The sequence below is a fragment of the Abramis brama genome, assembly GCF_963993115.1.
Source record: "Abramis brama genome assembly, chromosome: 17".
Classification (NCBI taxonomy): Eukaryota; Metazoa; Chordata; class Actinopteri; order Cypriniformes; family Leuciscidae; genus Abramis; species Abramis brama.
The window spans coordinates 29,915,247-29,932,847 of NC_139979.1; the positions used below are offsets into that span (position 1 = coordinate 29,915,247).

The following is a 17,601-nucleotide window of genomic DNA, read 5'->3' on the forward strand; positions in this document are numbered from 1 at the left end:
ATTTACATCCTCTCATGGTTATTCAGCCTGTGACATTAACCCGGCAGGGAGAAAGCATTCTGGGGGGTTTTGTTGTTCTTTCAGATGGGTTTTTAACAGATGTTTAGTGTCTTAAATGAGTGTCTCCAGGGAGGCCGAGCAGAGAGAGGCTGGTGTAAATGCCAGCGGATATAATGAGTGAACAATTCGTGTTGAGAGTCACGAAAACAGAATAGTGACAGTGATGTTCACAAGACAAGCTGAGAACTCAGTGTACTAGAAAAGGTTCAGTTCGACAGGGGAAATCCTTGTGAAAAAGAAGTGCGCTTCATTGTATTGTCGAAAAGTCGGACAAAACGAAAGTTCCGATAGTCTTTTCTTCCCTATTGTGATGTATATCCAAGTGAAATGGCTTCTGGAAGAAGAAAAGAAATGTAGGACGGGACTTGATTTTGTCCAGTTTGCAGTCAGTTGTGGAGGATATTTAGTCCCACCCTCTGCGAAGACATACGTCAGGAAGAGAACAGACGTCGTTTCGAGGGCGAGAGGAGTTTAATGTTTTTGATTTAACCGGTAGTTCACACACAAATTAAAATGTTGTCATCATTTACTCACCATCATATTGTTATAAACCTGTCTGAGTTTATTTTTTCTGTTGAACACAAAAGAAGATATTTGAAAGAATGTTGGTAACCAGACAGTTGACAGTAGACATTGACTTCCATGGTATGTCCTATTATGGAAGTCAATGGCTACCGTCAACTGTTTGATTACCAACATTCTTTCAAATAACTTCTTCTTTTTTTTCAACAGAGGTTTTTTTTTTTTTTTTGTGTATGAGGGTAAATCATTTATAAGCACTGCAACATTCTGTAATAAAATGTAAGTGCACTTAAAGAGAGTACACTTTCATGACTATGTTTACTTAAAAGGTTACTTTAAAGTGTATTCTAAATTCTTGTTATAATAATTTTATTCATGCTTTAAAGAAGTACACTTATGTGTTGATTAACATACTAAAACAGTACTTGATTATAATTTGACAGCAATAAATATTACGCTAATATACAGTGAGGAAAATAAGTATTTGAACACCCTGCTATTTTGCAAGTTCTCCCACTTGGAAATCATGGAGGGGTCTGAAATTGTCATCGTAGGTGCATGTCCACTGTGAGAGACATAATCTAAATAAAAAAAATCCAGAAATCACAATGTATGATTTTTTAACTATTTATTTGTATGATACAGCTGCAAATAAGTATTTGAACACCTGTCTATCAGCTAGAATTCTGACCCTCAAAGACCTGTTAGTCTGCCTTTAAAATGTCTACCTACACTCCATTTATTATCCTAAATTAGATGCACCTGTTTGAGGTCGTTAGCTGCATAAAGACACCTGTCCACCCCATACAATCAGTAAGAATCCAACTACTAACATGGCCAAGACCAAAGAGCTGTCCAAAGACACTAGAGACAAAATTGTACACCTCCACAAGGCTGGAAAGGGCTACGGGGAAATTGCCAAGCAGCTTGGTGAAAAAAGGTCCACTGTTGGAGCAATCATTAGAAAATGGAAGAAGCTAAACATGACTGTCAATCTCCCTCGGACTGGGGCTCCATGCAAGATCTCACCTCGTGGGGTCTCAATGATCCTAAGAAAGGTGAGAAATCAGCCCAGAACTACACGGGAGGAGCTGGTCAATGACCTGAAAAGAGCTGGGACCACTGTTTCCAAGGTTACTGTTGGTAATACACTAAGACGTCATGGTTTGAAATCATGCATGGCACGGAAGGTTCCCCTGCTTAAACCAGCACATGTCAAGGCCCGTCTTAAGTTTGCCAATGACCATTTGGATGATCCAGAGGAGTCATGGGAGAAAGTCATGTGGTCAGATGAGACCAAAATATAACTTTTTGGTCATAATTCCACTAAACGTGTTTGGAGGAAGAAGAATGATGAGTACCATCCCATGAACACCATCCCTACTGTGAAGCATGGGGGTGGTAGCATCATGCTTTGGGGGTGTTTTTCTGCACATGGGACAGGGCGACTGCACTGTATTAAGGAGAGGATGACCGGGGCCATGTATTGCGAGATTTTGGGGAACAACCTCCTTCCCTCAGTTAGAGCATTGAAGATGGGTCGAGGCTGGGTCTTCCAACATGACAATGACCCGAAGCACACAGCCAGGATAACCAAGGATTGGCTCTGTAAGAAGCATATCAAGGTTCTGGCGTGGCCTAGCCAGTCTCCAGACCTAAACCCAATAGAGAATCTTTGGAGGGAGCTCAAACTCCGTGTTTCTCAGCGACAGCCCAGAAACCTGACTGATCTAGAGAAGATCTGTGTGGAGAAGTGGGCCAAAATCCCTCCTGCAGTGTGTGCAAACCTGGTGAAAAACTACAGGAAACGTTTGACCTCTGTAATTGCAAACAAAGGCTACTGTACCAAATATTAACATTGATTTTCTCAGGTGTTCAAATACTTATTTGCAGCTGTATCATACAAATAAATAGTTAAAAAATCATACATTGTGATTTCTGGATTTTTTTTTTTAGATTATGTCTCTCACAGTGGACATGCACCTACGATGACAATTTCAAACCCCTCCATGATTTCTAAGTGGGAGAACTTGCAAAATAGCAGGGTGTTCAAATACTTATTTTCCTCACTGTATTTTAAATGTACTAAATTATAACCATCATAAGTGTGTCATTAGTATAGTATAGTATAGTATAGTATATGTTTATTACAAATATGTTCACATACATGACAGACAAGTTTCAATAGAAATAACATTAAAGTATATTTTAGTTTACCATAAATGCTTGTCAGTACACTTTAACCATATTTCAAAGACAATAGATTTTAAACTTTAAGTCAGAAAGCACTCTAAAGCTCATCTAATTGCATTTTATATACATTTTTAACTATTATACATGTTCGATTGATTTCAGTTACATGCAATTAAGTGCCCGAAAACATTACATGTAGTTCCCACTTAAGTATATTCTTTGAAGGTGTATTATTTCCGTAGTGAGTACTCTTTTATATGCTAATGTGCACTTCTTTTTTTTACATGAAACATGAGCTCAAATGAATGAATGTATGCAGTTGCAGGCAGTTTGACACCGCATCAGCATAGGTGTTTTTTATTCCTTAGGGTCTGTCCGTCATCTCAGGTCATCTTAACTCATCAAAACGCTATAATCGGATTTCAAGCTAAAGACGTGTCTGGTGTGGATCAGATTTTACAATGGAACTTTTGCTGTTCAGGCTACAAAAACGTATCAGATACACTAACCACACAAATAGACAGACAGACAGATCACTGCTGTGTTCATCAGTGTTAGCTGTTACAGTACGCGTCATTGCTCTCCTCCCTTTCTCTTCGTCCCTTAGGATGCCTTTCCACTGATTCAGGCCCTTCACAGCAGATTGGGTTTAATGAGCTCATGCTGGCCGGGGCTGACCTCCCTGGGCCGTTTCTTTACTAACTCACGTTACTGAAGTATGTTTGGGGCATTAGGGTAATTGCAGACCCATCCTGAGGTGCAGGAACAAGAGCACTTCTCTTACAAACACACTCTCCTGTTCCAGCGCGTGTCATCTCGAGCGCTGGTGGTCTGAGATGTCTTTCACATGTGTTCTTCGAGGCACTTGGAGGTGTTCGGTTTGTGATATATTAAACACGACAGTTTAATCTGAGAGAGAACCAGTGACGATACGCAGCACTAATGATGACAGTCTCCTGTAGGAATCTTGACAGTCCACTTTCAGGAAATATCAGCCCCATCCCATGAGTTTCAGTTACACAGAGGGTGTGAAAAGCACTGGACTGGGACTATCATTCATTCTGTCCTTAACCTCTCATACAGAGTTGAATTGGATGGAATGGTGCCTGATGGGAATTAAAAATGAAAAACAATAATTTGCAGTTTTTCTGATAAAAATGTGATTTTACAATGCAATAAAACAAATCCAGGCTTGCTGTTCTTGTTTGCAAGGATGCACAATTTGTTCAAAAATATTATGATTATTTATCAGTATTGCAACCAATGAATGAATTAATTAATTAATGCATGCATGAATGAATGAAATTATTAAATTACTAATAAAAATTAAAATTAATTTTTAAAATTAATTCAATTAATTAAAATTAATAAAAAAACAAAATAAGAAATATTACTTTTGTAATATTTCACTGTAAAATAAAAAATATGTATAATAATTAATTTCTTAATTCTGTTTTGTTGATAATCGCTACTCGTTATAAGTATGTGAAGATGATTGATGCATGTTGCATTACCCAATATATATTAAATCAGCCAAGAGACATGTGACACCAATAGGATCTAATGTAGTTGTAGTCAATTATCAGTTATTATTGATTTAAATTTTAGACCATTCCTCATAATACTGTTAAATATACCGTATGCGTCATATGAACCATTTTTATGATAGTTTTATCATGCATGTTTTGTCATTTTGAAGGTTTAAATTTATTATATGGAAAAGAGCAGAAATTATATTTTTTAATAAATCCCCTTTTGGGTTCATACTGTCAGAATCATGTTTAGTTTTAGTGTCTTCTGTTTATGTTCAAGTCATGGTTTTCTTTGTATCTGTCTTGTGTGTAAGCTGTGATTGTTGCTGTCAGTCCCATATGGATTAATAGACTCACCAGTCCAAGTCGATTCCCTAACCTTCCCGGCCCCAATGGTTCCTTCCAACCTCCAATATCCTTCGTCGCAGCTGGTCCCGCCTAGCTCAAAGTCCTCTTCGCCGTTCAGCTCCAAGTCTCCTTTGTTGGCCAGCTCCAGGTCTCCTTAGTCGCGGATAGGCGCACCCAGTCTCCCTCTTCCGCCTCATCTGCTTAATCCTTCCAGTCCCTCAGCCCCGCCTCTGCTTGCTCCATTCGGTTCCTCAGCTCTTCCTCTGTTGGCTCCACTCTGCTGCTCTGATCAGCCTTGGGTTTTCCGATCACCATATCCGCCTTGGCAAGTGTATTCCCTGGCTCCACCTTGGGCAGCCGAGCCCGTAACTCCACCTCAGCCTGTTGACCAGTTGGCTCCACCTTTGCTCATTGCCCCTTTGGCTCCACCTGAGACCACAGTCCTCTCAGCTCCACCGGGCTCCCTCGTCCCTCTGGCTCTGCCTTGGTCAGTCGTCGCTCTGTCTACTCCACGGACTTCCGGGCCTTTGGCTGTGCCTCGTCCCTTCATCCCTCCGGCTCCACCTCAGTCCTCAGTCACTCCGCCTCAGTAATCCGGCACCCTAGCTCCACCTCAGCTGCTCGTCCCTGTGGATCCACCTTGGTCTCCAGTCTCTGCAGCTTTTTGTCTCTGCATGGCTCTCCTCCTCCACTGGCTCCGCCTCTGTCAGTTGTCTCCCTGGTTCTGCCTGGCCTCTACACCAAGGCTCCACCATGGCTCCTCCCTCCATCAGCTCCACCATGGGACTTCAGCCTGCTAGAACTGTTTTGGGTCACTCCCTGGCTCCTCCCATCATCATCTCCTCCCTGGCTCCTCCCTCATCCTTGGTTGTCCCGTCTGCAGCTCTGCACCCTCCTCCAGAGCCCCAACCCTCCCTCCTCTGTTGGATATTGTTTCTTGTTATGGCGTGAGGACACACTTTCCGGGAGGGGGGTATAACGTCAGGATTATGTTTAGTTTCATTGTCTTCTGTTTAAGTTTTAGTCATGGTTTTCTTTGTCTCTGTTTTACGATATGTGTGTAAGCTGTTGCATTGCTGTTTGGATTTTCTCTTGTTTGGATTACCCTTTTTATTTATTGAGTTAAATAAAGTATCTTGAAGAAGCAAGCAATCTATTTCCTCACCTACTTCATCTTCCTCTGCAACTCTACGTGACACACACATGTTTGGAACAGCATAAGTGTGAGAAATGATGACGGAATCTTTCTTTTTGGGTGAACTATCCCTCTAAATTTAAAGACCATTATCGCACAGACTGATGTGTGTGTTTCTGTGTGTTGTTTGCAGTGGTGCCGTCGTGGTCAGTGTGTAAAGCAAGGCGATGAAGGTCCCAAGCCAGTGAACGGTCAGTGGTCATCCTGGTCTGGGTGGTCCAGCTGCTCGAGAACCTGTGAGAGTGGAGTGACCTACAGAGAGAGACACTGCAGCAGCCCCAGGTACAGTCAGACCTGCAGATGTGTGAAGGATCAGCCAATAAATGAGGGTCTCCACTAAAGGCTTGTTCATAACAATTTTGGCATGAAAAACATGCACAAGGATTTTAAACTAAACAAAACAATGCACAATTCATTATTTCACAGTAGCTTTGTTTCCTTCCACCTATTTGTATGCACATTTTGGCATAACGTATAAAAATCTGCTTGATGGAAACCCCAAGATAGGCATAAATTCTAAAAATATGCATTCAATTGTATGCACTTTTTTGATCTGATAAGAAAACATATGCATAAATTACAATGGAAACACAATTATCTAATAAATTCCTAGATTCGCATTAAGAAAAAATATGTGACTGCGTGAATGGGTCAGCATAACTGGACTAACCAGTGGACCGATCTTTTTGCACAGCATCTGAAATGCTGTTTTGGTTGTTCTGAAATGCTTGATCAAAGTCTTTTATCAAAGTGGTTCGGTAAACCTTTTTTTAAAGCTGTCTCACACGACTGCGTTCCCAAACATTGTTCATCTGCTCGCTCTAAGACACAAGCAATGTATTATATACGAAAAGTATTGTACACAGTGGCGTCTCCTACTTTTATTTGTGAAATTTAGCACCAGTTTATCAGGAAGTGACAATTTGTTCCTTTCAACTCACTGGATGGAAACGCTGCTTTATTCGCAAATGTTTTATGCAATATTCCAATTTTAAAATAGGTTAAATTCACAACTTTGGATGGAAACATAGCTAGTGAGTCTGATGTATCTTATTGCAATGAATCAAATATCAACACTTCTATTCAAAATTCTTAGGTCAGTAAGATTTTTTTAAATAATTAATGTGTTTATTCAACAAGGATGCATTAAATTTATCCAAAGTGACAGTGAAGGATGTTACAAAACATAAATGCTGTTCTTCTAAATATATTATATTCATCAAAGAATTGTGAAAAAATGTGACACTGAAGACTGGAAGAATGATGCTGAAAATTCAGTTTTGCCATCACAGGAAAAAATAACATTTTAAAATATATTCAAATGGAAAACAGCTATTTTAAATTGTAATGATATTTCACAATATTGCTGTTTTACTGTATTTTTTATCAAATAAATGCAGCCTCTGTGAGTATAAAAACTTATTTCGAAAACATTTACAAATCTTACAGATTTGAGATTTCTGAACAGTAGTGTATATTTTTAATCTAGGCTGATTTAAAAAATTTAATTGATTAGATGTAGCAAATTTAATTTATGTATCCAGTATTTATTTATTTAAGTTTTGTAGCAAGAGTTTTGCAACCAAAAAAATGTGTATTTTCAGACCTCAAACTAGGAGCTCTGTAATTCACATGGCAATCGCAGAACTCTTCAGGAGTACCAGCTTTAATTTATCTCATCTTTCACCTGAGCCTTAGATTTCATGAAACTCAGAAACAGGGTTTCAACAGAATCAGAGACAGTGGGATACATTGGATCCATCTCTTGTGAAATAAGTTCTACATGATTTTTCATTTCCCACAAGCAGGAACATAATAAGCACTGCTGCATGGAAAATTGCTTGCACTGATAATTGTTCATCTTGTTTGTAATATGTTGCTTTATGCACTGCTGCACTTTATATACAAAAACTTTCCTCCGCAGAAATGTAATTTTAAGCGTCAAGAAAACTGATTCCTTGTCAATGTAGAATGACATCTTAATTTTATTGGCAATGCATCGCATTACTACAACAAACATTACAGCCACTTGGCATGAGTGATGAAGTTGCTGTCAGCTCTAACAACCCATCACGTAAATCATGATGTGTCTCATCCTAGTTCTGTCTCATGATCAGTTTTCTTCCCTGTCTTTTCTTCTCTCTCAGGCCAATGTATGGCGGCAGGTTTTGCGAGGGCTCGTCTCGCTCTTATAAACTGTGTAACACTGCTGACTGTCCTCAGAACGCCATCGACTTCAGAGCTGCTCAGTGTGCCGAGTTCAATAGCAAGCCCTTCCGCGGATGGTACTACAAGTGGAAACCCTACACACGTGTGGACGGTTGGTCTAAACATGTATTTTTATTTTTGGTTGAGGGGATACTAGTACAAAATAAATATTCTGAAATGTATTTGAAATACATGTATTTTATACTTTAGGTACACTTTAAATATCTTGCACTTAAAGAAGGATATTATACAGAGATCATACTGTAACGAGGTTAGATGTTGTGGGAAGGAGGAGAGGGGAACCGGCAAACATTCAACAAACTTTAATACCAAAAATAAAACGAATACAAAACGAGAATAAAAGACAGCAGCCCCTCACGGACGACTGCGGTCACATAAAATAAAACATAAACATCAAATAAAATAGTCCAGGCCTGGCCTCTCTCGTTCTTCACTGTCCTTCCTTTTATGGATTCCTTCCGCTCCTCCGTGAGAGATACGTGAGAGATACGAGACTGTGTCGCTCATTAGTAATCACGCCACCGGCCTCGTGCCGCTCTCTCACGGCCCTTGGCCTCGTCCTGCTCACCACACATACTATCCTTATTAGTAGTGACATTAAAACACAATTTAGGCTTAATATTAAGAAATGTGCACTGTGCAATAAAGAAGTACTCCAAATAAAGTTTAATTATAATAAGTCTCAAGCGATATGTAATGGATTTGTAGTATACTTAGTATGAAATAAATGCATTTTAAATACATTTTGGTATAGGTTTTATTCACTAGGCCATGTATAAAAGAAATGAGCCGGTGCATTTGACACAATTCTGGATAAAAACATTATTTATGAAGTTAGACTGAAGTAAAGTATGTTCAGATATTCACATGATATTCTTTCACATTTTGTTTCTGTTACTCCTCCAACATGTAACTAGATGTGTCTTCCTTCCACCACACAATAAATTCTACACATTTACGCACCAAAAAGAACATTGATGTCTCTGGAGTGAAAGATGTTTTCACCCCCCAAAGTCATGACGTTCTACATGGTCCTTTAGAAATTATTACAGTCATGCATCTTCTTGCAAGAATGACTGGAATCTCTATTCTAATCTTTAGCACAAAGTATCTTGAGATGGAGAAAGTTGGTTCAGATTCTACCACCGATCAGATGTATTTCAAGCCATTTCATGTGTGCTTTGGGTCATTGTTGTGCTGAAAAGATTTTCACACTTATTGCAGATTGTTGGGTGAATGAGCAAGTTCTCATTAAGGGTCTTTCTGTATTTGGCTCCATCCATGTTTTCCTTAATGGCAACAAGCTTTTCAGTTCCTCCTGAAAAGCAACCCCAATCAAGGTCAAGGTCAAGGTCAAGGTAGCATTTATTGTCTCCCTTAGGAGAAATTTGTTTTAGATTAGGGAAACTGCTGCCACATCAAGACATAACACATATAACATACAACATATAAAATGAAAATAAAAGTAAAACACATTTCAATCCCAAAATCCTACATCATAAAAACAGTACATATATCATGTATCATAACACAACACAGCCCTCAGTTCCTGCCTCTTGTACCCTCTATTACCATTATTTATCCTCCTGCAGTTGCTCATTAATTAATTTAATAGACAACGGTAAAAATGAATATTTATATCGGTTATACTTGCATAATGTAACCCTGTATCTCCGACCAGAGTTCATCAGCGTATACTCAGGATACAACACATGCGAAGAGTCTAATAAAATCTTGTTGGCCTGCTGGATGGTGCAAAGCTCAAAAATATCCTGTAAAGAGCTAATTGTCTGTGTCCCCATGATTTTTCCTGCCACTCTCAACACGTTATTTATTTGGGCTCTTAGTTTTACTGTTAAACTTCCGAACCAAACAATAATTCCATACCTTAAAACAGACTCAATCGTTGCTTTATAAAAAATTAACATGATATTACTGCTCACTCCAAACAATCGCAATCTCCGTAAAAAAATGTAAACGCTGGTGGACCCTTGTGCACACCCATGATACATGTGTGTGCCACTTAAACTCACTATCAATGTAAACCCCCAAATATTTATACGAAGTAACCTGCTCAATAGCTTCACCATGAACCACAACAGAACTCCTATCCCCCACTGATCTGGGGACCTCTTCAGTTTTTTTAACATTGATCTGTAGATAATGGTCGTCACACCAGCCCACAAATGCTTCTATAGCAGCTTTGTAGTCGTCAATATTGCAGTCTCTTGTCAAAAATTGCAATACTACTGTGTCATCCGAAAATTTTATAATAAATTGATTTGATTGCTGACTATTGCAGTCGTTTGTATACAAAGTAAACAGAAGTGGCAAACTTATGGCGCTTTTCCACTGCATGGTACGGCTCGGTTCGGCTCGGTACGGTTCGACTCGGCGCGGAACGGTTCGGCTCGCTTCGCTTTTCCACTGCGTGGTACGACTCGACTCGGTACGGCACGGTTCGGTTCGCTTTAGCTCGGTTGCTTTTCCACTGCAGTTAGTACCGCTTCAAAGTGGGTGGGACTGATCGTTATAGTTGCCGCCTCTACTGCCATGATATCATCATATTAAATGCGAATTTTTCATTCCGTGTTTCCCCATCCACTCCTCGGCAACCAACGAGAGGAACGTCTGCACCTCGTCCACTGACCACGATTCAGCCATTTCTTTTTTTGAAGTTTATACTCTTTTCTTTTTTTTTTAAAGCAAATACTTTTAAAACAGGCGCTACAGCGTGGCTGTTGTCTACTGGCTATTTAAATCTAGCGGGTTTAGTGTCTCGTGTCGTAAATACAATGACGCTGGTAGTGATGATTCTGTCTGACCAATCAGTGATCTGCAGTGTTTTCACGTCACATTTTAGTATCGGTACGGTACGCTTGGAACCTCAACAGAGGTGGTACCATTTAAAGCGAGCCGTACCGTACCGTACCATGCAGTGGAAATGCGCCATAAGTGAGCCGTACCGAACCGAGCCGTACCGTACCATGCAGTGGAAAAGCGCCATTACGCACCCTTGCGGGGCCCCTGTACTATTTACTGCAACATCCGACAACACTGAGTTAAATTTCACCTGTTGTGTCCTATTTGTTAAAAAGGAATAATACCAATTAATTATAAAAGGATTAACTTGTAGATTAATTAATTTACATTAAAAATAACAGTTTGTGTGGTTGAATGGAGTTGAACGCAGAACTAAAATCAATAAAAAGTAGCCTAGCATAAGCAGCTGGATTCTCCAGATGCTTTAAAACAAGGTGCGTTAATGTAGAAATCGCATCATTAGTACCACGATTGCTTTTATATGCAAATTGATACTGATCTAAGGATGACTCCACTTCCTTACGCAGCTCTCCTATTATAATCTTCTCAAATGATTTCATAACATTGGATGTTAAGGCCACTGGCCTATAATCATTATTGTTCTGAGGGCATGAATTTTTTGGAATTGGGATTACAATAGATGTTCTCCAAAGCTCTGGTACTGTATGCATATCAATTGAGAGCTGGGAAAGGCGATGCCAGGCTGATGTGAGCTCCTCAGCAAATGTCTTTAAAAGAAAACATGACATCCCATCTGGTCCCGTTGCTTTACTAGAGCATACATTTTTAAAAACCCTTGTAACATCCCCTGAATATATTAATATTCTATCATCACTGATATTACAGTTTACATTACCTAAAATATCATGACATTCCTTAAAAGTGTCTGTCTCAAATCTCATATAAAAATTATTCAGTTCGTTTGCTTTATCAATTTCATTGATGGTGAACAATGGCTTATTTTTTGGGGTCATGTTGGTCATTCCTCGAATTGAATTCCACAGTTCATTAGTATTACATTTTGCCAACTGTTGTTCAGCCTATTCCTTATATTGTATTTGTGCTACCCTTAGTTGCTGGTTTAGGTCCTTTTGTGCTGGTTTAAGTCCCATTGTATCCCCCAACCTGTAGGCCATTTTTTTCTTTTTAATGCAATCTTTAATTCCCCCTGTAACATATGTTTTTTTATTCGGATACCTCTTAATAGCTCTTTGAGGGATAACTAGATCCACACAAAAGGAGATATATGCCGTAATTGTTTCAGTGACCATATCTATATTTGCATCTTGATAAAAAATGTCCCAGTCCGTACAGAGAAAACATCCCTTCAGCTCCTCTATACTATCACTTGACCACACCTTAACCACCTTTGTAACTGGTTTACTTGTTTTAAAAACTGACCGATAGGTGGGGAGCAAATGAATAACATTGTGGTCAGAATTACCGAGGGGGGGGTCTGGCTTTAGCTACATAAGCATCCTTAATGTTGCCATAACACTTGTCAAGGATATTATTTTTCCTCGTTCCACACTTCACATATTGAAAAAACCCTGGTAAGTATCTCTCCAAACCACATTGATTAAAATCACCAAGAATCAATACAGGTGCATCAGGCTTAATTTGTAAGTGCTTATGAACACAATCAGCAATTTGACTAGCTGCCCTATGAACGTTCCCACTAGGTGGAATGTACACTGCACAGACAAATATATTGGTGTATATTATACAAATATATTGGCCCTTGGCAAATAATACGGCCGCAAAGTAATACACAATAGTTCAAGATCAGGATTGCAAATGCTTTCCCTGACCGCAAAATTACGGCACCAGCTTTCATTAATATAAATACAAATACCCCCTCCTCTTCTCTTTCCAGAGTTCGCATCTCTGTCCAAGCGTAAGTGGGAAAACCCGTCAATTTGTATTAAACTGTCTGGTACATTATCACACAGCCACGTTTCTGTAAGGACCATCAGTCCAGACTCACGGTTCTCATAGCAGACTCCAGCTTGTGTGCGCAGCTCGTTCAACTTGTTCCGCAAGGAGCGAGGATTACAGAGTAACACTGGCGGCAAAGGTAGTTTGGAAGCTCTCCGGACACGTTGCCTGACGCCGCCTCTCTTGCCCCGCTTCCTAACCCAAGGAACAGGCCTTGGTTGCCGTAATAGCTCCTCAGGTACATCCGCCGTTGTATTACTCAAAAGTAGTCCGCCACGACTCCGCAAATCCAAAAGCTCCGATCTGCTGTATATCGGCTGTCCGGTATCCACAATCCTGTTTGTAATTCCTTGCACCACGCAGCTAGTCAAAATTAGCCACATTACGGTGAACAGTTTCATATTTATCAGTCTTCGCGGCCCCCTGTTCCGGCCAGCGCTCGCATATAGTAATTTAGATGGCCATTGTACGATCAGAAAACTAAGGGCAAACAAACCCGACAGAAACAAACTCCACAAAAACAAACAGGTAACTCGCAGCAAGAACCCTTCTCCATGTCGCCTGCAGAGCTGCGCCATCTTTAACCAATGCATGATGCTGCCGTCTAATTCCATTCTTGATGACTTTGCCGCTTAGAAAATGTTGCTGGTTAAACATATTTATTGGTTCTAGATTTTAGATAGAGAGTTATGATTAATGTTAGAGTTTAGACTGGGAATGGGGCTTCTTATTGACCAGGTATTTCCCTCTGATTTTAAAGTAAGTTAATGGTGGGGATTGGGTTATTATGACAGCATTCATAGCATTCAGATTCAGAGTTTTGTCAGTCTTTCTATGATCATCTCCAGATGTTTTCCAACTTAATCTCAAAGTTCCTTGGGCTTCATTAGTTGTGAGACTCTCCCGAGTCAGTGATATTTGGTGTGCTATCAGACAACTGAACACAGATGGATTTGAAACCAACTCAGTTGTAGCTGGTCAATGTACTTTGTGTGATTTTAGAGTTAACTTTCTAGTGTGATTGAATAGTTAGGCTTTTCAAACCAAGCAGGGTGAAATATACATTTTGATAGATATTCTATGGGGGGGTGCGGGGGGGGTGCGGGGGGGTGCGGGGGGGGGGGGGGGGGGTTGTGGACTGGTGTGTGTGGTTGTGGACTGGTAAACCCTACATTATGGGGAAAAAATGTTTTTTAGCTTATTAAACATTCTAAGTGATGTTTTTTTTAAATGTAAAATGCATAAAGCTTACTGTGATGGGTAGGTTTAGGGGTAGGGTTAGTGTAAGGCGATAAAATATACAGTTTGTAAAGTATAAAAACCATTATTTCTATGAAAATTCTCCATTAAGATTGTAAAAAACAAGTGTGTGTGTGTGTGTGTGTGTGTGTGTGTGTGTTGTTCCAGATCAAGACGTGTGTAAGCTGTACTGCTTCGCTGAAGGTTACGACTTCTTCTTCGCCCTCTCCAGTAAAGTCAGGGATGGGACGCTCTGCACAAAGGACAGCGCCGATGTCTGCATTGACGGCATTTGTGAGGTAATATACAATATTCACAATTTTGAATTTCTGACACTGTATAACCTGAGGTCTTTAGTAATTGTCTTTGTTGATATTATAACTATAGATACGGTCTGGCCTTAATCTAGTTACTTGCAAATAACTGAGTCATGTACTGTAATAGTTGAGTAACTCTCAGATGTATTGAATGGAAAACATTCTTCACTCAGGCTTGTTCTATTCTCTATCCAGTGGTTTGTTCTGAGTTGTAACACATGGCTACTATAATAAAAGCATCCCTCAGTTGTGCTTTAGCTGGGGGGTTTTCTCTGGTAATGGACTACTGACACAGTTGTGCATTACCATCAGAGCCAGAGTTTTTTAAGAGGGATCATCTGTAGTGAATTCTCACAGTGCTTAGTTTTATGTTTTCTTCTGCTGTGGAAATCCCTGTTGAGGCAGATCGACCAAATGCATTTCATTCCACTTTAGTTCAGAGAACTGAAGAAAACAAAGGTCTTTCTGGAGAGTCTCTGCTCATGAACACACATCAGTTTCATATTTCGTGTTTGGATGTTTGCAGCGAGAGAGCCAGCTACAATTCTGTTCCATTACATTTGACTTCAGCGTCTGCATTTCACTGACAACATTTCAGATCCGCTGTTATATTAAAAGGGCAATTTTGGTATAAGCAGTGGACCAGAACAATTGTAGTTCAGTGGATTTAGTTTAAACAAGCAATAATGATGAATAATCTGAGTCATTTGTCATTTCATGTTTTAGATTATACATGAGTCGATGACATAAGTAGTTTGCACTGAAAACATCACAGAAAGAATATTTGTACACATGAACACACAAAAGAACTATTTAGCTGAGAGCATTTGATCTCTGTATATTTCATACATGATGAACTCATCACCCTTTTGTGATTCTTTATATTATCTTTGCAGTTTGAAGCATCTTGTACTTCTTTCTTAATACAACATGTTTACATTTGAGCATATGTCTGATAAACCTGTATTTACCTGATGGTCGCATGCACAGGTGAAGGTTTATTCTCACCCACTGTGTAATTATTATAAGTTCGATTTGATTTGGACATGACAGAGAGGGCTGATATCTGAGTTGTTTTTTTATAATTAATCCACACTTTTCCACCAGTTTGACCCATTCAAGGGTGTGTTTCCCGATCAACGAACTTGCTGATAAAATACCATAGTACAATGCATCAACGAACTTGCTTATAAAATACCATAGTACAATGCATCCTCTGGAAACTAACCAACTAGTCCGAAGCCGTAGTAACATGATCGCACCTATGTCATTCAACAATAAAGGACTGTCGAAAATGACATCATGCGACAGATAGAGGAAACGTAGGCCAGTAAGAGCTGTGCATGTAAACCTCACTCCCCTGGGCTCAAGAGGCGTGCTAGCAACTGACACTAGCGGCTGTGGTCTTTAGCGTCCTTGTTAGCATGCCTGAGAACCCGGTTCGAAATCCCACTCGGAGCGGGTCAAGTAGGGTCGAGTTACATTTGGTGCCATGACCCGGATGGGAGAGAGGTGTAGGGGAGTGAGTGTAACGGATGTATACCAGTAAGAGCTGTGTGTGTAAACCTCACTCACCTGGCCTCAAGAGGCGTGCTAGCGGCTGCGGTCTTATTAGCGCACGCGCCTATCACGCTGGAGACATAATACCTTATGTCAGTGTTGTTGTCGAGTCACCAACTGTCGAGTCCGAGTCGAGTCTCGAGTCCCCAGTGTTCGAGTCCAAGTCCGAGTCACCAAAGAAGAGTCCGAGTCGAGTCTGAGTCGAGTCACCATTACCTGAGTTCAAGTCCGAGTCGAGTCTCGGGTCCCCAGTGTTCGAGTCCGAGTCACCAAAGAGTCTGAGTCGAGTCACCATTAATGGTAATTACCTGAGTTCGAGTCCGAATTGAGTCTCGAGCCCCCAGTATTCGAGTCCAAGTCGAGTCATCAAGGTTGAGTCTGTGTTATATTTCAAGACTGCCTACATTTCTCCACTCTGGCACCTTTAAAGAACATTAAACAAAAATGACACCACTGTCACGATTGGAAAGGGAGTTTTTTTATTGATTTTTTTTCTGCCACACAGCTTATTTTTTGCATTGATTACATATAACTTTGCAACACAGTAATACAGCAGCGACCTAATATATTGATATATTTCAATATCAATCCATCCAGCTTAATACTACAATGTGCCATGTTGACAAGTAGTTAATGCTTGTTGGGTAACATTAATGGTATATTACATTACTACAATTACAACATCGTTCAACACGCAAAAACGATTAACGTTAGGAAGGTTGAGGTAAGTAAGTAACGTTATAAAGTAAACAAATAAACGTTACTACATGTTACTAAACGTTTGAAGTTGTCCCAGTCTTTTCCTCAATTGTGCGATTACACACATAACATTTAGCGCTGCAACTGAGGTTGTTGAGACCATTCTCCACTCCAGAGCTCCATCCACAAGGAAACTGTATGCCTTGAAGTGGAGACTTTTCACTTCCTGGTGTGGAGAGCACCAGTTGGACCCGGTTAACTGCCCAGTCGGTGCAGTGCTGGAGGTCCTGCAGGAGCGCTTCTCCGCAGGGTTATCCTCCTTCACACTGAAGGTGTACGTGGCGGCACTAGCTGCTTACCACGCCCCTTTGAGTGGAGTATCTTTGGGGAGACACCCACTAATAATTTTTTTCCTTTGTGGCACTTTGAGGCTGAGGCCAGCAGTCTACATGAGGGTGCCGACATTGGACTTGGCTGTTGTACTAGAAGACCTCTCCCTAGCTTCATTTGAGCCCATTGAGGACGTTTCTGAGAATATCTCTCTAAAGATTGTCTTTCTCCTCGCTATTTCGTCTCTCAAGAGAATTGGAGACATTCAAACACTTTCGGTATCTCACTCGTGCATGGAATTTACTCCTGGTATGGGAAAGGGTTTTCTTCACCCTAAGACCAGGTTACGTTCCTAAGGTTCCTACTAAAACTGTAAGACCTAGAGTACTGCAGGCCTTCTGTCTTCCTCTGGACGTCAGACCTAGAGAAACTTTATATGCTCTCCCCAGTTAGGGTCTTAAATGCTTACGTCCACAGAACTGTGGAGAAAGTCTAAACACTGTTCGCTTGCTTTGGGGTAGCCATAAAGGGGTGCCCGGTATCGAAGCAGAGGATGAGCAAGTGGGTGGTCGAGGCAATCTCACTTGCTTATGAGTCGGCCAGTCAGCCTTCACCT

The 17,601-nt window shown here is 40.4% G+C and overlaps 1 protein-coding gene across 1 annotated transcript in view; it reads left to right on the forward strand.

Annotated features, from left to right (window-relative positions):
* adamts16 (ADAM metallopeptidase with thrombospondin type 1 motif, 16) overlaps positions 1 to 17,601 on the forward strand; it is an 81,673-nt gene that overhangs the window by 36,818 nt on the left and 27,254 nt on the right. The window contains exons 12-14 of the mRNA XM_084088600.1: positions 5,984 to 6,132; positions 7,998 to 8,170; positions 14,248 to 14,378. Coding sequence (XP_083944726.1) covers positions 5,984 to 6,132; positions 7,998 to 8,170; positions 14,248 to 14,378 — 453 coding nt within the window. The remainder of the gene's footprint in view (positions 1 to 5,983; positions 6,133 to 7,997; positions 8,171 to 14,247; positions 14,379 to 17,601) is intronic.